Consider the following 24,210-nt stretch of genomic DNA (forward strand, 5'->3'; position numbering starts at 1 on the left):
AAACAAGTCAGTGAGAGCTAGCTTTTGGAAACTACCCATAAAACTGGATTTACTATTGAAGAAAGTTGATTCCAGCACAGTAACACCAAGTCAGGTCAGCTTCCTCTATTTTATTTCAGTGTAATACATACACAACTTCCAGGTTAAATCATAACTTAGACAAGCTCCCTCAGCTGCAGTGGCAATGCTTTCTACTGTAAAAGGTTACAGACTGAGGGATCTGCATTACCTTCGCTTGGTTTAAAATAAAGGCTAGGGGGAAGAATGTGCATTACACTAAGATCATCATTGCAAGAAGAAGCCCAGTCAGGTATTTCTTAAAAATATGACAGCTGAGGGTACTCTGATAGCTTAGTCTTTATATTTAGTTAGTAATTTGCATGTTCACTATACATGAATATATTAGTCCAGATAAGAGAATGCATAAGGAATAAGATGCAAGAAGAGGCTGACAATAACATGTCAAGCATTCAGAGAAAGAGGTTGAGATCTTCACATGAAAAAAAAAGAGGAGAGAGCAAATGGGGGGTTGGTTTGAAGGTACTTACGGACACAGGTACTTGTTGAAAACCAGAAATAAAAACAAAACAAAACCACATCCACACACCCTATTTAATAGATTGCAGGGAAAAGATTATCTGACTTTGAAATCCTTTTCCTGAAATTGCTTCCACTGTTACAGAACAAGCGGTTGTATGCACTTTGTAACAGGAAAGTATCACATGCACCAAACCTTGTCAGATCTGCGGATTACGCACAGTTAATGCACCGCATACTAGAGCCCAAGGGTGTAACGCTACCCTGGTAACGGCGGTAGAACAGGGAACGGCACTTCGGGGTAGGTACTGGGCAGCTCTTACCCCCATCAGAAAGAGGGCACAGGTACGGTTATCCCAGCAGCCACCGCTTAAGAAAATAATTCATGAGGTAAGAAAGGTCAGGAGAGAGAAAAGCCTAAAGATGAGTAATTTTACAACTTGACGTAGATAGGAATTACATGAAACTATACAAAAATAAAAATATTACAGGTTGGAGTCAGAGTATGCAGTCATTGGATACAGCAGTATAACCAGCAAAAACACTGCTGTTTCTATACAGCAGTAATCACAGTGCATAATGTCTGCACTATAAAATGTTACAAAATATTTTAATAAGTTCCACTATAAAATACTACAGATATTCACTCAGAACACAGTTCAGGCGTAGCAGACTGTATCCCCGATATCCTCTATGTTTTTTCATTAATAGTATTTACACATTTTGAATTTCAAGTCACTCTTCATTTTTCCCCAGAGGGAGAAAGGGGAGAAAATACGATTAGGTCACTGAATGTTTCAGCTGCTGCAAACTTCTGGGCTTTGTTCTTGATTGGAGTGAAGGGAAGCTTACCATCCACCGCTGGCTGTGGGGGGAATTAAAGCGTGAAGTAAGTGTTCAAGTTATCTGCTCTACAGAACACAGCACTGCAGGAACACAAGATAAGCTAATGGCAAATTCTCCTTTTTCTAATGCTATCTGTATAAACACCAAACCAATAGTAATTACTGTCAGGCCACTGCTTATGCATGTTAGATGTCTGTATACTTCAGAGGCCACGTAGAAATCACAGGATAAAAATAGCGGAAAATGCTTTTGACAAAGCAACAGGAGAAGCAAGCAATTCTATTGCATCTTATTCAATACTTTGGACACATGATGGTTTTAGAATAAGCAAGATTAAGGCAAAGTGCAATGTTGTCAGGCAATCTGAAAATGTTCCTTAAACCTTCAGCAGCTTAGTAGATGTAAAAATACTAAGATGTGCTTGCTTATGTGTGACAATTGTAACCCTTTTCCAAAGCAAAAGACACAGTTCAAAACCATACACCCACCATCAGTACCATGACTTCCTACCAGAAATGTTACAAGCTTATTTCCAGACATAAAATAAGAAATGAATAGGTGGTGCATTCTGAAGACACTTAATGCATAAAGCAGTAACCCATATTTTAGAAAGGACTTTTCACACGAGACTGAGGAAATTGGATACCCAAATTCTTTAAACAGTTTTGAAAGCCTTTGTACACCTGCTTTTTCCTGTTGAATCTTACTTCCAGCTCTCAAAGATAAAGCTATAAAATCAAGAGATGCCACAGACCTGGAAAACTCCAATAAGAAAGTGGATGTAAAAGACCAGCCAGTTCAAACAACTAGATTGTGTTAGTAAATATTTACAAGGAAATCCACAAGGAATATAATTTAAAGGCTCAATCTGACGAGAATCAGACATATTCTTTTGTTACAAATGTCTCAATTCATCCTACACTCAACATGTGCAATAAGGAACAGCAGTCTGAGCCAGTGCAGGGAGACAGGACTCATGGCCTGTGTTTGTTAGAATAAGTTGTATGAATTGGCTTGATAACATCTCACAGAGTTTGATTTTCTCCATGTAATGACTAATTTTGTAGGAAAGGTTAACAGTACTACAAACAAATGGATTGCTGTAGTCAAATAAACACAATGGGCAGCTTACCATATCGAAAGGATTTCTACCAGTGCACATCAAGTCACTACACAAAGCATCTGAAAAATAAGAATATTTCAATATTTTAAAAAGTTAGTCTGTTGCTACTAATGCTGGAAAAAGCCATATAGTTTTCTGCAGTTACTGAAGAAAAGCTTAACTGTATTTACTTTAATTCAAGCCTTTTATACCAGCTTTCTACTTCACATATAGAAGGGAAACTACATAGAAAAAATATATGAGCGGAACTGTTTGCTAATGTGCACAGCATATGTAAGTCATGCTAGCTAATGCTAAGTAGGCTGTGCGCTGCCTACAACATACCTAGATTAACAAAGCTACACAACGACAATGCTTTCAAGCATTAATACCTAGAGTACCATAACACTTGAAAATAAACACGAGGCCCCAGCAATACCACATATACTACACTAAACAGCTTTAAGATACACACCTGGTTTAGGGTCTGGTATTTGCGGCTCTCCAGACTGAGCCGAGCTAGTCTCTGTGCAGATGTCCTTCTCTGGACTGTGCATGACAATATCTTGTCCTTGTTCTGCAGCAGATGTTTCCATCTCTTCCATGCCATCCATTACTTTTAATTCACTGTCACGATTTTCCAGCACCTGAAAAACAGGAATTTGAACTGTTCCTAACTCTTTGTAAGGCTAAAGATGTCAGCAGCAGCTATATTTGTTTCCCAGAGAGTAAAAAGAAAAGCATTAGTGAAATAAGAAGGACATTAGGCAGGACATAAGACACCAGGAAGCTTTCTTATTTTCTGTTTTGTTTGCAATGAAAGAAAGTTTGTCAGCTATTGATGCAGAAGCACAAAGTTGAAAAGGTAGCTGGGGCATTCAAGAGATGTGAGCTTGTAGAAACCAGCATGTCACCAGCTAGGTCAAACCAAGTCCACACATCTCATTTACAGTTTTCATGGACAACTCAGGAGAGATGGCAATTCAACACAGGACACTGTACAAAGGACAGGCAGGACAGAGCTTTGATCTACTTCGTATAAACTTTTCCCAGATACCTTCTTAAGCTTGATAATCTCTTAAAAAGAGTATAAAGGAAGTTCTTCCACCTCAAAGAAGATTTTGAACTTAACTGAGATGCTTAAAAGATACTGAGGATGGTAAGTGTTCTCCTAAAGAGACTTTACCTCAAGAAAAGTCTATGGGTAATACTGAATGTTAAAGATTCTCACAGTATTCCCCAGAGAGGGTCATCCAACAACAAACTTCTCACGCGACAGGGAAAGAATGAAGTAAAAGGAATAAAGAGCAAATCAGTTGAGTAAGATGTTTTGTATATTAGATACTGAATAAAGATGAGCCTCAGTATAGCTGAGTTAGATGCCAAGGAAGAGAATGTTATTCAGAGACATTTATGTATATGACGCTGATACAAACTAATAAGATATCTGCCTGTTTCTAAATAGAGTAGATGAAAAGGAAAATCAATACAATAGATTTGGCAGTGAATAGCAGAAATATGGCAGCTGCTGGGATGCTAGCAGGCCCCACAAAGGCTGCTGCAGTGTTGCACGGGTCCAAGCAGTAGCGAATAAAAATTAAGATGCTACATTTCTAACAAAAGGTACTAAAGGATGATTATTGAACTCCAAAACACTGGCTTTCACTGACTAGCACAGGATCATCTGAACTATGGAGTCCACATTCCCATTTCTAAGGGCTACAAGACCTCAAAAATAGGCATATCGTGAAGTCCTGACATTTCAGGGCATGGATTTCTGAACTCTGGTACTTGTATTACTAACAATACTCTTCCTATAACGTTAAACAGTCTAACAGCCCAAAGCCCACCTATGACAACATGAGGACCCTGAGACCTAGGTGCTGCTGCTACTGCTTTCAGCGATGGTCCCCAGTGCCAAAGCATTAAAAAAAAATCCCACACCAGCAAAATAGGTAGTGGACTTAAAGGAGCATTGCTTGCCCAAGTGACAAGCGTCATACAGCAGCCAACAGGAGCTCCAAAAGATAGCTCCCAAAGGGCTAGAGGAGGGCCAAAAACTGCAGCGCAGGAGCCAGTCCCTGTCTATGTTCATTCTGAAGAAGCAAAAGCACCAGGCTGAGGAACACAGAGATATCTTGATGAGGACCTGATCAGAAATTCAAGTGTCTGGGTCTAATAAAAAGAACTGTTAAACCAGAAACCTGGATTGGGCACCCTTATCCTGAAGGAATGGGCAAAAAAGTTTGAAGCCTATTTCCTGACAAGAGTTCAGCTCAGTGCAAGAGAGGAACTCCAAGCTGCTGGTATTCCCATGTTTGCATGCCAAGTAGGAAATTAAATTTATTTTACAAACTCTGAACAGTGCAGCCAAATGACCTGAGATAAGCTCCAAGGGGGTTTCGTCTCAGCAGGTCTTCTCAGGTGTGTAGAACTGCTGCAGTAAGATGTGAAGTATTATGTAAAGACACTGCTGCTGACAATAGAAAGTGTTTTTGCAGTGCCACTTGTGACATGCAGTAGCTCACACTCAAGTTTGCATAGATAATCAACATCTAAGACATGTACCACTTAAGAGGTGAATATTTGTTTTTTGTTAGTAGTAGAAATAGATATTTAAAGCACATACATGAACTATACATGACTTACACTAGTTCCCTCTGCTGTGCCAGCTACAGGACAACGTTCTTCTGCAACTAGGGAAATGCTGAAAGAGAAACAGAAGTGTTTTCACTGTTCTTAATTATCTACAGGTTTTGACTTAGGCCAACTGATTTCATAATCTGTTCTGCAGTTATGCTTCGCTGCTTGGCACTAGGCAGCCCTATCAGATTTTCTCGGCAAAAAATAAACTTCTACTCCAGCATTGAAATCACATTTGAGAAGCGAGGTTCTAACATTTCCTTGAGGGAAGGAAAAGAAACGAAAATTAGCAATCTTTATCCCTACTAGATTGGAAGGTAACAGGCATTAATAATTCTATCAATTAAAGCTATAATTTTATTTGTAGAAAAAAGTTAATTAAAAGCTGCCTTAACATGTCTACCTTTGTTCAAGAAAACCACTCGGGAGAGCTTTTCTAGTGGGAAGTTGGTGCATTTTCAAATTTTGTGTTGCATGGAAGTCTCTGAGTACTGGCGTCATTTGTTTTGCAGTTGTATCCTCAGGGTCATGCAGAGCAGAAGGATTGTTCAGAAGCAAAGCTCTGCTGGATGATCTCGGAGTTGCTAGTTTTTCAGAAGTCCGCTGGGAAGATCTACAAGGTGTCTTTGAAAGCAAGCCTGAAAAGTGTTTAATGTTTCATTATTACAGCAGTTTATAGAATGTGAAATTAATTGTTTGTTAGAGTTCTAGCTAGAAACATTGCCTAGTTTCTTCTAGTAGAAGTATTGTATACAAATGATAACCTGAAATCGTACACACACTGCCAGCAAAATTGAATAAAAATGACAAGAGTAGATCAGTATGTTACAAAACTACGTTAACTCAGAATAAGCAATTTAGTAATGACTATTCCTTCAGAAAAAAACTGAAATAGTGAGATTTGCTGTTCTTATTAAGAAGTCCATACAGTGAAAGTTGTCTGTATTAATTTCAGTCCTTCACATTAGAAAATATTAATAGAATAAAAGAGACAGGGATACATAATTGCTTCTTATGAAAAGTTGTCTAACAGCGCTTAAAGCCAATGTTGCTTGAACCTTTTCAGCAGCTCTTTTGTACAAATGATAGGTGTATTTAAAAGCTTGCTAGTCTTGTGATACAGAAAAAAAATTATATTAAAAAATCAGACTGGGAAATTCAAAATCAGATTAAGAACCAGAAACGGGAAGGAAGCGGAATGACTCTCAAAGAATCAAGGATTACTGAAAATACTGGCTTCATATTGATTGCAATAAGATGCTGAAAATAAAGTTACATTTTGAGTGTGTGCTCAAGAAAGCTGTTAAACAGCTTTTCTAGCAGACTGAAATGTTACAATCTTGATGAACATGAAGACCAGCATATTTTATTTGCAGCTTTGAAGACAGTACCGCAAGAGATTAAATAAAGGACATTAATCTACATTGATCTTGATGAACAGGTTGCCAGCAAAGTCTGGGAATACTCAGATTAAAACTTTATAGCTAACCACATGCTGAACCACCACGTATCAGCTGTTTTCACATTTCTAAGCTGATAAATCACATTGCCATACTCAAATTAGTACATCCAGGTAGAACAGTTTACTTGGATCCCTGACATAGTTAACCTTGACTTGAAACATTAATTCTGCCCAATACCAGAGGGAAACAATAGTATCCAGTATAAACAGCATACTTCCTCCCCCGATGAGCCTATTCAAATCTCTTCAGTAGTTTCAGGTCACAGAAATCACAATTAAGCCTCACCCACCTGGAAAGGATTTCACAGGGCTTTCAACTCTAAAAAACCCTCCTTCAAAAACCACTTTTTCTATTTCTGGCGGCTTCTCCTGGTGTGTACAATCAGCAGCTCCCTCATGCTTCATTTTATCCCTCATAGCTGCTTTTATAGCAGCAAGCCGGTTTCGGGCAGCAGTTCTTCCAGCCGCTCCCAACTTTGGTTTGGATACCCCATTTGGAACAGTCTTTTTCTGAAATTGTAAGAAAGTCTAAGTCACATCTGGAAGTTTCAGTCAGGGGCAATTACACCGAAACATCCATGCAGCTGCTGGCTACTGCAGTTGCCCACCATGCACAAGGACAGCAACAGGCAACAGACACGCTGGAGACAAGATCTCTGTTTATTTCCAGAATATTTTGTACTGCCATTCAGCTAGAAAGGCCAGTTTGTGATGACAACACTAAGGAATTTCCATGGGAAGTCTGCAGTTCAGAAATACTCAGTGCAACTGTTTTTCTAACAACGCCAGTTAATATTCTTATTTGATAGCCCTAAAAACAGTGGGATACAGGGACTCCTAGTGGCAGGAAGATAGAGTAACTGCAGGATGGACTTTTCTCCTGGAAACCAATTTTTCCAAAAGTGTCATGTTTTGCACCATGTGTAGGTTCTGATATTTAGGGTCAGTTGACATGGACTACATTCCACCATTTCCTCTGCCTAGAGGTCCTTAAAAACCCTCATATGGTTTTTATGATTAGCTGAGCAGTCTCAAGGAACTGGACAAGGTTTAAGTCATGCAAATATGATTATGTTCAGTCATTAGAAATAATTATATATTCCAAGTCAAAGAGTGGATAAAATAGCTTACATTATAGCTTATTTTGCAATAAGCAATAGCTTATTTTGGATAGTGTTAGACCCACGCATGCTTAGAGAATTAGATGTTTAATGCTACCTGTGGTACTAGTGCCCTAATGGGGCATCAATTAGTTCAGCACTCATTGCTTAAAAGTGTCAGTTACTGTTAAATTCCTGTTTAGGGTTGCTTTTTCAGTTAAGTCAGTACCAACACCAGTGGATCATAGGAAGTTTTTTTTACTTCTTAAGAGTAAATTTCTAGTCTAAATATAACAGACTGGCCTTACTCAAGTATTCCCAAGGGAGTCACTGTAAATTCTTAGTCCAAATTTTCCCAGCAGAAAGAGGCAGCTAACATCACAACCACCAACTAATGTAAGTGCAAGGGAGAAGGATGCACCCTGAAAGCATTTTCATTGAATTTTTAAACATTTTCATTAACATCTAAAGAATGCCAGATGAGTAGGGCTTTAGCAGAAACTTCTCTATTACCTTGATAATTCCTTTGCTTGGGATATCAAGTGGTTGCCACTCATTATCTTGAAGCTTTTTCAGATTATCAAATTTTTTGTTCACATCTTCAATCTATTGGAAATCCCAGAAAAGTCCAGGTTTAATATGTGAGCCTTATACCAGATTCACAATAGAATAGCATTTTATAAAATCAGATGACTTAAGTTTAAGCATTAAGTTTAAGCATGTTACATTATGATAAAGTTTAAGCATAGTTATGCATTTACGTACTTTTTCTTTAAGTACAGAAGCAGACCAAACCACCAGCCAATACAAACTAATGTTCTCATACAGCTGACATAAAGCTATGCGTTAACATACACAAGCTTCAGGTTAGATGACAAGATCAGACTGGTCTCATTTCTCTAGTTTAAAGGTTAACAGCGGAAGCACAGAATCATTCAACAAAATCTAACATCTGTAATTAGGGAGCTGGTTTGCGACCTCTTCTTGCGCTGAACTTACAGTCAAAAAATTGATAATGGTTGTATTTAAGGAATGGAAAAGAACACATTGCTTAGTAGTTTTTATACCAACCAAGCACGAGGTTTCCATTACATAGGAAACACATCACAACAACTTTTTTTTTTTCCCCCTCTTTTAAACTTCTGTCCTGAATAGCTTCTTGATGCACTCTTTGCTTGTTCGTGACACCCTGTGGATAGGCATGCAAGCTAGCTCTGCAGCATTACCTGTTCCCTGACTGCTACTCAGTGTGACAGCCTTTTTCTCCTTCAGCTTTATAATGAAGACAATTGTCTCATTTACTAATAAGAACATAGAAAAGCTTGTTCATAACAGACTAGTCGCTGAAGCAACAAGCCCTTTACATCTTCCCCAAAATTCAGAGGATGCAAATAAACAATGGACAACAAACCGGACAAGAGTTAGCAATTCCATTGCTCTGAATTTATCTAAGGGAAAAGATGGAGATGCTCAGGAGAAACTTTAATTGCCTGCAACAATATCATAAGCATAGTTAAGCCATGCTTTTCAAATTACTGGTTCTAGTAAAGTTCCCCACAAACATCTGATGTTTCAGAAACAGACCAAACCCACCTGCTTTCTTGAAGGAATTCAAGACTTATGAATAGGACCTTAATCGACATTAAATGCATCTCTGCCTTTGATTTAACCAGTTACAACTTCCTTTGTTGAATGCTTATGCACAAATACTATTAAGGAGAGCCTTTTTGATCATTTAAAATATTATAATTCATTCTGAAGCCAATGGAAGCATCTACTGAGAAGAGGAGACAAAGGTTTCCCATCACCTGGGGGTGATCACTCTAAGTGATGTTATTGCAGTTTCTGCTTTATTCTCATACCAAAGGCATGGAACTCCTGCTTTTCAGGTGAGAGTCAGGAATATTTCCCATCTTTTGGTCCAAGTGGACACTGACCATATCCTCACTCCAAAACAGAATGAGCTCTAGCTGCACACCATTCACTTGCACCTTCATTCCAAAGAAAACCAAGGCGCACAAACCATGAGAAGGCACAAGAGATGACCTGGTCCACTAAATAGCAATCATAGTATACCAGGTAGTACTATCCTCTATTAGGAAGTGTTAAACAAAGACCTAAATTTTTTATATAGAAAATATCAGGATCAGCAGCATATTCAAGTGAAAAACAGTTTCAATCCATTGCATGTAAATAATACTATTTCAGACATTCTTTATTCTATAGGTTAACATGCAAGTACATACCTGAAAATTAACCATATCCCAAAATCCATCCAAGTCTGTACATGTTGTTTCTTTTTCACCCCGTTTAAATTCACAGTTATCCACCAGTCCTTCAAACTGCTTAAACCTTTCTGCTATGAGCAGTCTTGTCTGACCAATTGTTGTGCGAATGAGATCTTTAGCTGACGGTAAGAAGAAAACAATAAAGTAAATCTTGGAATAATCCATCAATTCACAATTGATGTAAATATTTGAAGAGTCTGGAATTTGCTTATTGCTTGAACCAACTTCAAACCTGCAATACAACACATATGGAGCATACCTATTAACTGAACCCTTCTATACTTGCCTCTTCCAAAACAATTTACTATCTCTGTAAGCTTTTAAGATAAAGCATTAGTCTTCCTCATTTTCCCAGACATGAATACTTATTCTATGCTTATTTAAAAATCTTATAGCTTGGTTAAAACTTGTGCACTTAAATACACTTAGAACTGACAACAGAAAAACTAGTTTGATAGGTACTCCATTCATTTCACTGGCTGACCATCACGTGATGGTCAGCTACCATCATGTCAAATACTATATGTAAGTTTTAGTATCAGGAGATGAAGCAAACCTTAATATTTGGGCAGATACAACTCTACACCCTATTTAATACAACTTTTACTAAGTGCTCTAGACAATGCCATTTGGTAAACATAATCAGATAGTTATACTTTCCTCTGTCACCTTCCGTTGCCATGAAACCCCTTCTAGTGCCTATTGCAAGGTTAGTCTTACCATCCTCTGGAATGTCCAACTCCAATTTTCCATCCCACTGGAGGCAGTGAGACATCAGCCTCTCAGTCTCAGACTGAAGAATGTTTCTAAAAATAAAGGGATAGTGGAAAAAAAAATTTGGAGATTATTCTAACTGCTGTCACCACTTGTAACTGTCAGTATTGATTGCTGTCCTTTTGCTTTCAGAGAAGGTACACTATCTTTGAGTAAATGCCATTAAATTGCTTAAGTTCGCAGGCTGGCTGAGATGCAATTTCCATATTATTATTTTCAGGCTTGTTTTCCTTAGGATAAGGTGCTATTCTCCAGAAATTTATATTCTTTACTTGCACTAACAATTCCAAAGGGAAGACAGGAATGAGTGCCTATCCAGATCACTCCTGACAGACATCAATTATTATAAGCTAATCTTTACATGATGTCCTATTAGTCACATTAAGGACTTTAAAACAGAGGGCAAGAAAGTGAAATAAATCAACACAAACCTGAAATAGGGCACATCATGCTCCTGCTCTCTTAAAACATCTGACTTTGTTCCAAGTGCTGTTGTATCTGTAGAAACAGAGATTGTTTCATTTGATCTCTGAATGGAACTGTTCTCATCTAATTCACATGCTGAAAAAAGAACAGATATATATTTATTCAGAATCTGGTAAAAACTAAAAAGATAGAATGATAAACTAAATACAAGCTTTATACCTTTTTCTGCTTTCAAACCTGTAGTGATTTGCTGTTCTTGAATGCTTTTACCAGCAAGTACAACTTGACTTTTAAAATCAGGTTCTTGTGCTTTAATTTCTCTGGATTTTTCAGCTGTGTTACTGGAATGAGAATATATGTTAAGACACACTGAGAAACTGATACCAGATATGGCCAACATTACACAAAATCGCAGTTAAGAGTTTTGAATTCTCTTATCTTACATTCATTACATTCATCTTACATTCAACACCAGACAGTTCAAGATATTCCTTTTAAGAGGAGTATGTCAGTGTGTACATGTGTATTTATATATTGCACAGTCTTTGATATATGCTATCTTGAGCTGCTCTGCTCTACTTCTATGGCATAGACAGCGCTATGGATTACAGCTTTCTTTGCTGTTATATCTATATTTGATTGAGCAAAGACAGCAATCATCACGTTTCAACATCAGAACAATTTGTTACACATGGAATCCCCTACAGATATTTTCTGCAGCATCACAGAAAGGTTTCCTTGTGTTTTAGGTCATTAGAAGAAAGAATCTTACACTGAAGTTTCTGAAAAATCCCAGAAGGCACCAGGTGTCAAAAATGCGTTTGCCCTAGAAGGAGTCATGGGTGTGACTCTGTAGGTTGCTAATCCATTTAATGGCTGAAACACAAAGTTCTGAGGTGCAAAAGAACGTGTTCTGGGCCTCCCTGGAGAAGAATTATTTGCCAGCGAAACATTTTTCTTTTCCACTGAGGTCTGTTCCTGTTGAAGTTCTACAGATGCTGAATGTTTAGAATCAGCTACAGAATCTTCCATCGCTGGATCCAGCTGAGCATTTTGATCTACTTCATGTTTAAAAGGAAGTACCTAAACAGCACAAAAAAGACAAAGCAAACACCACATTATCAAGTGACTCTGATGTCTACTACAGGCATGGGCTGAATTCTAATATGACTGTTAGAAAGGTATCACAAAGGGAACAATTTCTAGAAAGTAGAACAACAAAATACACGTACAGAAGTCTTGATTTATCAATAGGCCCAACTGGATTTGACACTTGCAAATCACTCTAGCAGCAGGGGTAGCACTTGACTGTGAGGAATGTAACACTCTGCCAAAGGGGCTGAAGTAGCAGAACACCTGGCCTACCAAAGCAGTGATTAAAACGAAGTAAATAATTTTTGTCAATATTGGAGACAAAATGCTTTGGGTGATAGGCTCAAGAGCAGAGTAGCTGGCACCAAATCCAGCCAGGCCTATTGAATAAACACAGTTTACACACATATTGCAAACCAAAGACTGAAGAACAAGCTAAAATAAGCTGATAGTTGAGGAATGCAGCTCAAGACAAGGAGAGCACAAGTGCAGTTAGAACAACAGAACTTAGTTCAAAGAGGAGAGAAAGTTAATAAGTTGAGTCCACATTCCTGTGAGATGAGTGAATAGGCAGTCATACAGAATGCATTTTTAAGATGTCGATATTGAGATATCATTAGTTTGAATCAGTCAAAACAGTTTAGACCGTCTTTCAAGAACATACGCATCTTCAATCCATTGGAAATCTTGTAATATTTTAGATATCCTTGCTTGGCACGTGAGCTTTGAATTCAAATTTTAATACACTTCTCATGACTAGATGACTGAGGTTACAGCAAGTGTTCACCAACTGGCAATACAAAGTAATTGCTGCCTGCGAAGAGGTCTTTACCTGAGCCAAGACATAAGTGCCTGCACTTCAGCAGTTAACCTGTCAGTGTTGGTGTGCACCTACACTACAGCTTAGGATAAAATTGGAGAATAGTTGCAGTTTTTGAAACAGGAGTAGAGATGGGAGGTGGGGGGAGACACTAGGTGAGAAGAAACAGTGGAATGTAAGGAACAAGAAAACATGTTGATGCTTATTACACAGGGCTGTCAACCTATATATACACACAAGCTTTTTGGATATCTGCATTGGAGGACTACCATGAGTTCTCATACTGCAATCTCTATGTTGATGTAGAAAAGGATTGTTAAAGCAATCAACTCCATTCTGGGAACCAGAATGAGTGCCTTCAATTACTGTAAATCATATTTACTTTGCAGGATAAAATATTTCCAACTGGATTTTTTTGGTGGTTCAAAACCTAAAAATGCATTTATTTTTCTGCTTCTAAGGTCCCATACAATTACCTAAGCATAAAAATGATACATTCAGAGATGTCTTCAAAGAGGAGTGAATTGCACAAAATTTACAAACACTAGTTAAAAACAGCAAACTGTACATGCCAGTTGCTTACTATTTTAAACACCAGACTTATATGAGATATTTCAGGTAAGATCTTCTCTCATTTAAATCAGCCAAAACTTGACGATCAGTAACTAAGTCATCCCTATAAGGTATGCAATTTTGCATATTTTCTTCACATAAAAAATACTGTACAACCTTCCTTTTTACCTGGACAACTCAAGAACTTGCTTGTATTAATGAAGCACCTTCTGATCAAGCAGCAATAACTGATGTTAAGTATTGCTATGAGAATGACATTGCCTGCATTTGGCTTTTAGAGTTTGACTGGAACCAGAGGTCTTCATCTCTAAGAGGTAATAATATCAACATGAAAACAAACAAAAAAAGCAATCCAACAGCTAAATTACTCCAAACAACATAATCTACTTTAGATGCAGCATCAACATACTACAGTTTGTTATTCATTGTTAAATCTGCTTTATTGTTTTTCCATGTCAAACGAAACTTCCTACCTCCATGATGTCAGGTTTGACTGCCTTCTTCTGCTTTCCTACATTAGCCGTCTTTCGTTGAGGCTGGTTTCCTAGAATGAATGAAACTCCAGAAGGTCAAAAAGGCATCTAATTAAAGCAATCTCTCACAACAAAACTGCCATAAAAAAAGGCTAGTGATTAAAGACAGGGAGCAACTGTGAGGGTTTTTTTGAGTGGGAGACAGCTAGAGGGCAGACACCTAACTGGAGAAGTTCATACAAAAGAAAACCTGTCCTAGGATTTAAACGGCACATTAAATGATATCTAACCAAGAAAGGAAATCAGATTCACTAAGTCATTAGTTATTAGAAGTTGTCATATAATCACATTATACCTGTATGAGAAGCTAAACACACAAATACAGAGAATCATATAGCTCTATTTTAAGGTGTACATCACAGAAATCTTAAGAATAAAAAGTCTCTTACTTCCCTTACAGGCTGAAGACATACTGTCAAATCAGTTTTTACTTTTGTCACATATAATATAAAGGACATTGCAAAAAATTCTGGAGAATCTCTAGAGGACAAGAACCTATACTAAAGATTTCCTTTTCAGTAACCATTAAGTTCCCCTGTTCTGGTAAATAGAAAAACATGCATGAAAAGAAATTCATGACCCAAAGAGCGCAGGCTCTCATGTCTTCCAGAGACATCTGTTTCTGATCACAGACTTATTAATCATTTGTCCTCAAACAGTGATGCACCAAATTGGCAAATCTTTACTCAGTTCTGTTTCTGTTCTTTCAGGCTGTAATTACCATATGGATATTGATGCTCCACACTGAGGGATTTTCTGGGGAACTGTCCAATGTTGGTTTCAACATCTTGATTTAAACATTGCAGTAGAGATTCCAGATGAGATTGTTACTGATAGAGCATCTAGTCATTTTCTTACATGACAATTTGGCATGATTTACACGCAGTCTTTAACTATTCCAAGCAGATAAGTACACAGCACAATGCAGTGTGCTAAGACATTTCAGAACAAGCTGATATATATCTCTACATCACAAAAGAGTGCCTGAGATGCAAGCAAGACCCTGAAGGCAGAGCTGTCTTAGTATATCATCTGATAATGAGTCTAACTGCAGCACAAATGTACATATGTTGTTCTCAGTGCTTGCTTACAGTCCTAGCCAGGGTATGGACTTTACAGCACACTATGCTGAGTAGTACTCATCAAGACAGAGCTACACAAGCAGAAGTACAGTTACTACCTCACTTACCAGTAGCAGTGGCAGCAGTTGTTTTCAGCATCTGTCTAGCTGCAGAGGCGGCTGCTCTGGTGATTCTTACATTTGCCGCTGCCTGGACTGCAGACTGTAACACTGTAAGAAATATTAATTCCAGAGATTTCAAAGCTTGCTAAGGAGCAGCATTCAAATAATATCACTGAAAGTTTAGGTTTTGTAGAAATCAGAAGAGAACATTAGCATTTATCAGTTGCATTAGTTTGCAGGAATCAATAGTGAGGGTGTTTTCTGTCAGCTCAGTGCAAACAGTGCTAAACACAGACAGCACAGCTCAGCCTTGGCATCAAGGCAGTGCTTGGATGGATCTTGACTGAAGATTGTTTTTGCTGTACAACAGTACCACCAGGACCCTGAGGAGATCACGATACCACTGTACTAGATGTCATGTACACAGTATAAGGAACTCTTCTCAGTACTCTCTGCAGTCTTAGACAGAGTCAGTATTATTCCTATTTTACAGATGAAGCTTTTCTAGAGTAGTAAATTGTCAGTTATTTGCACAGCTGGAAATTTAAACAGAACATCTAGGTAACAAAGTGACACCATGGTCATAATATGAATGTATTCTAAGGTCTGATTTTAATGTAATTTAATAACATATTTTTAAATTTAAGATGAATTATCCCTGATACATTTTATAAAATATGACTCAAGTTCATGCGCTGTATTACCTACCTTAATCATTTTCATCTTTGTATTCTACTGCTGTTTCTAATTTCCTTCAAGAATGATGGCATTTGTTGCACAGAAAAAATTAACAGAAGCTCCTGATTTCATACCCTCCCTTTCTATACCTACATGAAATCTAGTAGCCCCACTTGCTTACTGTTAAATGCTATTTCTGTTTTTATTGTAATTCTAGCCTCCATGGAAATGCAGCTTGACAAGCTGGGAAAAAAGTACTACATAAATAACTAACATTTGATTTATTCACACATTCACTTCTAACATTTTCATCTTGAATTTAAATGCATATAAACGCATATTCTTGATTCAGCAAAAACATTACAAAGTCTAGCAGATAATTTTTTCTGTAAATGAAGTGTTTTAATTGCTATAGCAAACACTGATAACAGATCTTTCCAGTATTCACTGAAGGCATGACTGAAATTTATTTAAATAAAGGATTGCTGATTGCTTGCTGATTTAATTAAGTTAGCAGTGTGAAAGTCATTTCACACTAAATTACTAAATATCTTATGTTGGCATGAGTATTCCACACAACTTAGACATGTACATGACTGTGCTATCAGAAAGAAGTTCTGATCAAAGATATTCTCCTCCTTTAACAAATGTGGCATGGGTTGTTGGTTTAAAAAGTGTATGAAATCATCACATAAAGTCCAGTGATTAGACAGACACAGAAGGGGCTGTTTTTAATGTGAAAACAGATGACTGTATCCGTCATTTATCAAAGCAGCCAATACCAAATGCAGTCACATTTACCCAGTTACATTAGTGTGTATCAGAAGTCCGGACTCTTGTCTCCTGCATTATATGCTGATGTGCTCTATCAGTTGGCTGTTTAACCTCTTCTTTTACAAACTCTTTTCAATGTCAAGTTACACAAGGAGTTTCATTTAGAGACCAAAAATCAATTCAGACTGAACCTTTAAAGCTTTTCTATACTTAATTGTCATTATCCAGCAGTTTTATTTTTGGTTACTCAACGTGCACCCGCACAATCTTGATTTAAACATTTCTTAGGCAGAACCTATCACTTTTTCACTTCCAGCATACTCTGGAGATAGACGAATAACACACAGGAATGAACATGAGAGAACTTTTATGCAGGATAGCCATGAGGAGGACTTTAAATTCTGTTCCAAGACAATGAAAACAACACATAATCTTAGGAAGCCACAACAAAGGGAAGAGCTCTAATAATACCAATTTTCACACACTATTTTGAGACTATCAAGTTTAAAGAAGTCTCAATTGGAAATATCTCAAGAAGTGACCAAAGAGAAAGATGTCAAGGTAATAATGGTGAGAGATTTGTAGGCTGAGTGCTTCCTGTGAATTAGACAATGGCTAATGCTTGACAATAGCAGCTTTGCTGGAGAGATAGAAGAAAGACTTTACTGAATGCATTTACACTTCATTCAATCAATTTCCTGTTTGTCGGGCTGCTCACAATGCCAAGGAGAATTGATATTTTATTTGTATCAGTACCCCTGAAGCTTTCCAGGTAAAGTTGCTCTTCTGTAATAGCAGCAGCTACTACATGTGATGCTCTTCTCAGAGATAACAGACAGGAAGCTCTGCACAGCTCCGGCTGCTGAGGCAGTTAGCAATCACGCAATCCTGGCTACTGACCTTTTTTCTTTTCCCTCTCCTCCCGTGCATAACCAGTAACCAGTACTGCATAAAGCATCCTGCAAGTTCCATTTCCCAAAGCCTAAAGAGGCAACAAGTTTATGCAATAGCTAGAACAGCACAATTTATAGTCTTGCCAGCTGCTGCCCTTGGTAGAAATGGGGTCATGCTAAAAATCCTTGCTTGTTCCTTGCATCCCTCCCCTAATCTGACAGCTACTAGACTCAGAAGAACCAAACATTAGAGCATCCTTTCAGACTCAGATGTAGGGATCATTCTATATTCATACCTTTCTCTTTTTCAGCCGCTTTGTCTGTACCCATCTGTTTACGTCCTCCTTGTGTAGGGCAAGCACTAAGCCCGTTGGCACAAACCTACAAGAAAAGTTTGCATTTTATGAAGTGTCAGATTACCAAAAATAAATTAGCCTCATTTCTTTCTGATTATTCAATAGGCCTGGTTGGATCTGGTGCCAGCAACTCTGCTCTTGAGCTTCAAGCCAAAAATAATGGCATCTCAAACAAAGTACATAACTTCAGTCTCACCCCTACCTCTACTTTTAGTTGCAATCCTTGCTGACTACAATACTTCGTATGGGAAAAGTGGTCCGGAAGATCAGTAAACTCTTCTCTATTTGTACTGACATTATTAAACTCTGTAGCTCAATTCAGCACAATAAGATCTATTGGCTCACTGAAAGCCTTACTGTCCTTTCTCAGCAGAAGAGCCTGCTCAGAGAGAGCACTCGACATGCAAGCATACAACCCCGAGCTGTGGTCTGAAGGAAAATTACACCCTTTACTCCCAATTCATTCACTGGAGTATATAAGAGACAAACCGTAGAATGCTTAGATGCAGCTGATGATGTCATTGTTTTTTCTGCTTGATTCTTGGCCTTTGATCGAGTAATCCTCCCAGAGAAAGCAGGAGCTGCCTGGGAACATTCCCAAAGAAACAAGAGTTAACATATTCCTTGTGCCCCATCCATCACTGTTAGAGTGGACAAGAAGACTCAAGTATGAGAAGCAACATGGCTCTGCACTGCACATGAAAGTTAAAATGGATAAAGTGAAGAGTAAAGTAAAGAGTAGAGTAATTTGAAAGACTTTCAAAGTCATATAAGCTAAACTGGAACAAGTTACCAGTTCTAACATAACTCAACTGTTTCATTTGTGGATGAACTACTATAGTTTTTGAACTGAGAACATGTATATGCAAAGACAAAGACAAAAATTAACATATCACAGTGCAATTTCCTCTTCTACTCTGTATTTTAAACAAACCAAATAATTCCCTTAGTGACAATAAGTTGTCCCATAATTAACCAAGTCCAATGTCTTTACCTTAAATCAGATTAACATAGTATCTTCCTTACTAAACTAATATAAAATTATTTATAAAGCATTTACTGTAGAAATGTTTTAATTAATTTCATATAACATTTATTTACATAAAAATTGTGTGTTAATATAACATATTTCATATACTCCATTTTAAATATCTAATTATTACACTTATTACCTTCTCTTTTGGTTTGATTGTCACAGGATCTTGGGGTACGAGTGAAAGAAAACCAGGTGCAGTAGGTCTATATAATCCAACTTTAAATACGCCCTTTTTTGCTTTCTCTCTTTGTTCTTTAAGTTTTCTAAGTTCCTTTTCCTCCTTATAGCGTTGGAGCATTTCCTTACGTTCAATATTCCTCTTCATGGCTGCATTTGTGGGCTGTTCTGCAGCAAGGGTGAAGAGAGACATTTTACACAATCTTGAAGATATCTTTTAGCAAACAATAACGAACAAGTCAGAAAACTGCAAAGAATTTTTCCAAGATACAGAAGTAACATACCAAGTCAAAAAGTGTAAGACTCACTGACTAGAGTCTGTGCTTACAAATTTCAGTTAAACTCTTATAATACAAATACATGTGCTCTATCAGCTTGCCAAAACCTTAAATGCTCTGCATTGTGTTAAAGCTTCTCACTGGAAGAAAGGCGTTGAAAGATAAAATTCAACTTGCAAATATACCTCCCTAAATCTGGATCAGGGATACTGTAAGCTCAGATCTATTTTACAGTGTAAACACTGCACCTGCGAGGTTATAGCATTAAAGTTAATGCTTTAAGCATACTTAATTAGTTACTTGTACAAGTTTCTCTATTAAAACACTTCTAATACCATTGAAAGCTGAAGTTTGGGTCAGCTTTAGACCCCAAAGAGTAAAATCTGCCTCAAGTTGAGGAGAACAAATAAGGCAAAAGTTATGAGAAAGAATAAATCCTTGAAATGACATCAACTTGAATTACACATCCACCTGAAAAATCTACTCTAAGTTAAAATTTATTGAAGATAACCCATTTGTAATTTCTATTAATTTTGTATTTGACACAATTACATAGTGATTACATTCTTTCCTCCAGTGATTTTCTTCTTTCAAAATACCACAGGTGAAAATATTTCTGAAGAAATCTGTTAATAGTCTGTTTAAAGATTAACTTAATTCCTTAGGCCGTAAGTACCCAGACAAGCTGGAGAGGCAAAACTCAGTTTGTGCAGGTCCTGTTTTCTGGGAGGAAACAGAACGTAGCAAGAACTGTTAACCCTTAAAGTATGACATTCACTAATCATTTCTAAGCATACTTTAAGGATATGACAGGTATCAGTCATATATGAGAAGAGATTATAGATCAGGATTATTCACTTCCTGAACAAAGACATCATTAAGACCCTTTCTGTTGAATGTCAATAGCAAAACACATTCATTCTTTGACTGCTCCAGTCAAATCATAGCAAAGCCTCATCCACACAACTGAAGTAGTGAAAGAGGATAAAGCTGTATTAGACTTTATTTTCTTCGTTCACTTCAGTTAGCAGAATTGGTAGTTATTGCTTTTTAAATGTTGAAACACTTCTTCAAATTAAAATACTAACCACAGTTAGGTTCTTGTGATTATATTACCAAATCTGTTTAATTAAATTTGTAACAATTTAAAAAAGCTTGAAAACAACCCTTTACTCACTCTGCTTTACACTGCTGTTCTCCTGAGAGCACATTTCACTTGTCTCATTTAGTTGAGAAATTCCCCTGTCTTTTGACAGCTGAATATTGACATCTGCCAATCCAAACTGTCTGCTCTTTTCAAACAACTTATGTCTGTTCTCCTTCTGAAGCACTGATTTCCTGCGTGCAACTTTTGTTCTGAGGGTTTCCGTACTTAAGTCCTTTTTGTATCGACTGGCAAACTGGGAAGTAGCCGCCATCTTGTTTATCCTGCACAAAAATCAAAATGATTAGGAAAAAAGCTGTCATGTTCTGGTTTTGTTATTTTCAATAGAGTTTGCATTTATTAACAGAGAAAGCCTTCAGTTCTACATTTCTGTATGTACACCAGAGAACACAAATCACAATTTTAGCAGTAATTCTTCATTATTTTTCCTCATTTTATATATCTAAGAGGCTGGTTAGTTAAATGGTCCACAAGTCTGGCACAGAATTAGTAGGGCAGGCTTTGCCACTGCCTGGGATTGGCTGCCTGGCCTGTTTTCAACACATGTTTTTCATGTCAAGGAGACAAGCAAGTAGATGACAAGGCTGTAGGACAATACTTGGAAGCAGCACGGCCGCCGAGCATTTAGTTTACAACCTATCTGATGGCAGGACATTCTTGTCATGCAGAGTACTTGGCACTGTCTCCTAACTGAGCTTCCAGGATGCAACTGCAATACAATCATGTTTATTTCACATAGGATTTCTCCCTACTTTTTTAACCTGCGGAATAATCAATGTGAACATTAGTTGGCCTGTACACGCTGTTGTGCTAACAGCCACGTATAAAGCTCCATCTGCTGCATCCCACTGAAGCCTGCCTTGTCAAGGGGGTTCATGCTTTCTTCCTGGATAGAGAGGACAGGATCAGTACTCCATTCTCATTGTTGATGTTACCTTGTCTGTCACTTCAACCAGGGTCTTTCTGAAATCTCACCTTCCATTACTTATAGAAAACAGCTTTAGAATAAGTAATAGTGATACAGCTAAACTAAACAGCCAGCTAGAGTTATTGAGATTCTTAATTTCAAGACAGCAAGTTTTGATCAAACTGAAGGAATCAGTGAAAATAACTAGGTTGAGGAGATCAGCCTTGAATATGGATGCACAGGATTTCTTAAAGTCCAAAACCCCACTATCTGCTACTGGTCAACACCCCCCATCTCAAGCTAAGAAAAAGACCAGAGATCTAGCTGAACATCAAATACTGAAAATGCTGGGGGAGGGGAGGGAGGAAAAGAGTACCAGAATAAACATAAAGCATACAGAAATAAACAACAACATATTCTTAAGCTGCATATATTCATAGAAGCAGCTAGGAAGGACAGAATCTGAGCTACCCCACAAAGGGATACAGACCAAGGCTGTTTAGACACCACTGCTGCAGTTCTGGAGGAGCAGGTGCATGTCAGTGCCACCTGATTTGCAAATGTCAAACATCTTATATTCCATCCATTAACACATTCAGCAATTCACTAATGACAGCTAATTAATAATGACTGCAAATGATCAGACTATCTGGACTCCAGTTGATAGGTCATACTTGCCCTGCTTTACATACAGGTGATAAAGGAAGGTTAATTCATGAGGAACTCCAACTATAATCTTTGGACTGACCTTAGTAGTAGTTCCAACAGTGTTATGGAAATTCATTATGAAAATAATTAGAAAGTCATTAAGAAAACCATACTATCTACCCCCTAGAAGCAGCAGGATTTTTGCGTCCTGGAAGAAAATCACTCCCAAAAGCAGCAACTGGCATCAAGTCCCAACACTCATCCTTGACGGACTCGCAGGATAAATCCCCTGTCTGGGACTCCTTGAACATGTTCTAAGCACAGCAAAGGTCCTTTCAGAGTGCTTGCACAGTTTTCCAAATCATTGCCTTGGAGGAAGGTAATGTAACCTATATTCACTGAATATACCCGGCTTTCTACCAGAAAAGCTTACAGAAAGCTGTATTTACCTTAAATTTTGATAAGTATTTTAACACATTTACAGGATGCTTCCCCTCCCCCCCGAGGTATTAAATGTGTTCCATGATATTTTCTTAGCTATTATAGTAAAAGCCCACCTAAGCCCTTCTGCCCCTTATAATCCTCAAGAGCAAGCGATCTGCCTTTCACAGAAAGTAATTCTCCAGAAGAATTCAACTGAAACTTGAAGAGAAAGGCAAATATAATAAGCAGAGGTACAGAGAGTTTCCCACTTTTTTTATGATACGCATCATCGACTCACATCCCAAGTCAACAAAAGTAATATCACACAAGAGATTACCCTGGTCTCTCTGGGCTTATTAAAAACAAACGACACGTTCAAAACTAAAAGCTCTTACTCTAAACATTTTTCGGTATTTGGGACCTTTTCTCTTCAGGCGATGGTTTCTGAGCAGCACCTTGCCCCCAGAAAGGAGTCCAGAGAATTAAATTTAAACGGGAACAAGCACAAGCAAAGATTGGTAGCGTGAACGGGACAAACGGCTTATAGGAAAGACTTAGAAATGGCTGGCATATGCAAGGAAAATTGGAGCTTAAAATTTATAGGATTTATTAAGAAAAAAAAAAAATGAGGGAAAAGAACCACTTAGGACCAGTGACGCCACAAGAGCCAAAGGAATAATTTGCGCGCAAAGACCATTTAGGTGAATAGTCACCATTCTAGCCAGAACTGCCACGACCTAGAGCAGAGCAGCAGACAGCCCGGGGGCTTTAAGGGAAGAACTGGGCAGTTTAGGGACGGACTTTGGCGAAGCAGCTGCTCGCGCTGGGAGAGGACCCGGCGCTCGCCACAGGATCCTCCGGGACAAGCTGAGCCCCCCCCTCCCCCGCCATTTCCCTCTTCTCGGGGCTGCCCTAAAGGGCCTCCGCAGGATTTGGCCCTTCGCACCTTATTTTGAGGCGATTTCGGGGAACCGTTGGTGCCGACCCGCAGCGCAGGCCCCCTCCGCGGGCCGCTCCCCGCCGCCCCCCCGCCGGGGCCCCGCCATACCTGCGCCGGCCCCCCCCTCCGCTCCCGCTCACCTCAGCCGCCGTCCGCCCCTCGGCGCCGCCCGCCACGGCTCACTTTCAAATCTCACCTGGCGAAGCTCATTGGACAGCCCCGGCCGGCCCGCGGGCTCTCATTGGGCCGCTCCCAGCCGACCGTTGATTGGCAACCCCGGAGCGGGTTGCTTACTGGTCAGCGTCATCGCCGCCCTTGATTCCCATTGGCTGCTCTGAGAAACCCGCCTCCTCCCGCTTGCCGCTCATTGGGCGCGCGGGGAGGGGGGCCTATGGGCGGTGCATCCTGGCCTTCCGCAGGGGCGCTGCTCCCCGCTGTACGGTGGCGCGACGGGGTCAAAAAGCCTTGGGTGCCGCTTGCAGCATATAGTGTGTGTGTGTGTATATATATATATGTATATCCTCCGCTTTTAATCTGACACCTTATGTGCACAGGC

The 24,210-nt window shown here is 38.7% G+C and overlaps 1 protein-coding gene across 4 annotated transcripts; it reads right to left on the minus strand.

The window, feature by feature from the left end:
* Nucleotides 1-90: 90 nt before the first annotated feature.
* Nucleotides 91-23,929, minus strand: DLGAP5 (DLG associated protein 5). 4 transcript variants are annotated; one of them, XM_064511863.1, is made up of 19 exons: nt 23,795-23,929; nt 20,749-20,999; nt 19,253-19,461; nt 18,570-18,665; nt 18,021-18,105; nt 15,386-15,487; nt 14,137-14,207; nt 11,951-12,261; nt 11,398-11,519; nt 11,184-11,250; nt 10,699-10,784; nt 9,937-10,097; nt 8,204-8,296; nt 6,881-7,100; nt 5,532-5,766; nt 5,135-5,192; nt 2,961-3,132; nt 2,516-2,565; nt 91-1,402 (listed from the first exon to the last, which is right to left on the minus strand). In XM_064511863.1, exons 2-19 carry the CDS (start codon nt 20,987-20,989, stop codon nt 1,280-1,282), a joined length of 2,502 nt encoding a protein of 833 aa, XP_064367933.1. In that variant the 5' UTR covers nt 20,990-20,999; nt 23,795-23,929; the 3' UTR covers nt 91-1,279. The 4 variants fall into 4 exon arrangements, with proteins under 4 accessions (XP_064367933.1, XP_025955792.2, XP_064367932.1 ...); XM_026100007.2 differs by having other exon boundaries at nt 11,184-11,313; XM_064511862.1 differs by having other exon boundaries at nt 11,184-11,313; nt 23,763-23,836.
* Between the last annotated feature and the right edge of the window lie 281 nt (nt 23,930-24,210).

Source organism: Dromaius novaehollandiae, chromosome 5 (assembly GCF_036370855.1).
Source record: "Dromaius novaehollandiae isolate bDroNov1 chromosome 5, bDroNov1.hap1, whole genome shotgun sequence".
Taxonomy (NCBI): Eukaryota; Metazoa; Chordata; class Aves; order Casuariiformes; family Dromaiidae; genus Dromaius; species Dromaius novaehollandiae.

Coding starts and splice junctions, on each gene's coding strand:
- DLGAP5 (XM_026100007.2), bottom strand. CDS start 20,989: ATGGCGGCTACTTCCCAGTTTGCCAGTCGATACAAAAAGGACTTAAGT. Junction 7,101..8,203: donor CAAGCAAAGGAATTATCAAG/GTAATAGAGAAG, acceptor TTACAATTTCAG/AAAAAGACTGTTCCAAATGG. Junction 3,133..5,134: donor GCACAGCAGAGGGAACTAGT/GTAAGTCATGTA, acceptor CCTGTTTTTCAG/GTGCTGGAAAATCGTGACAG.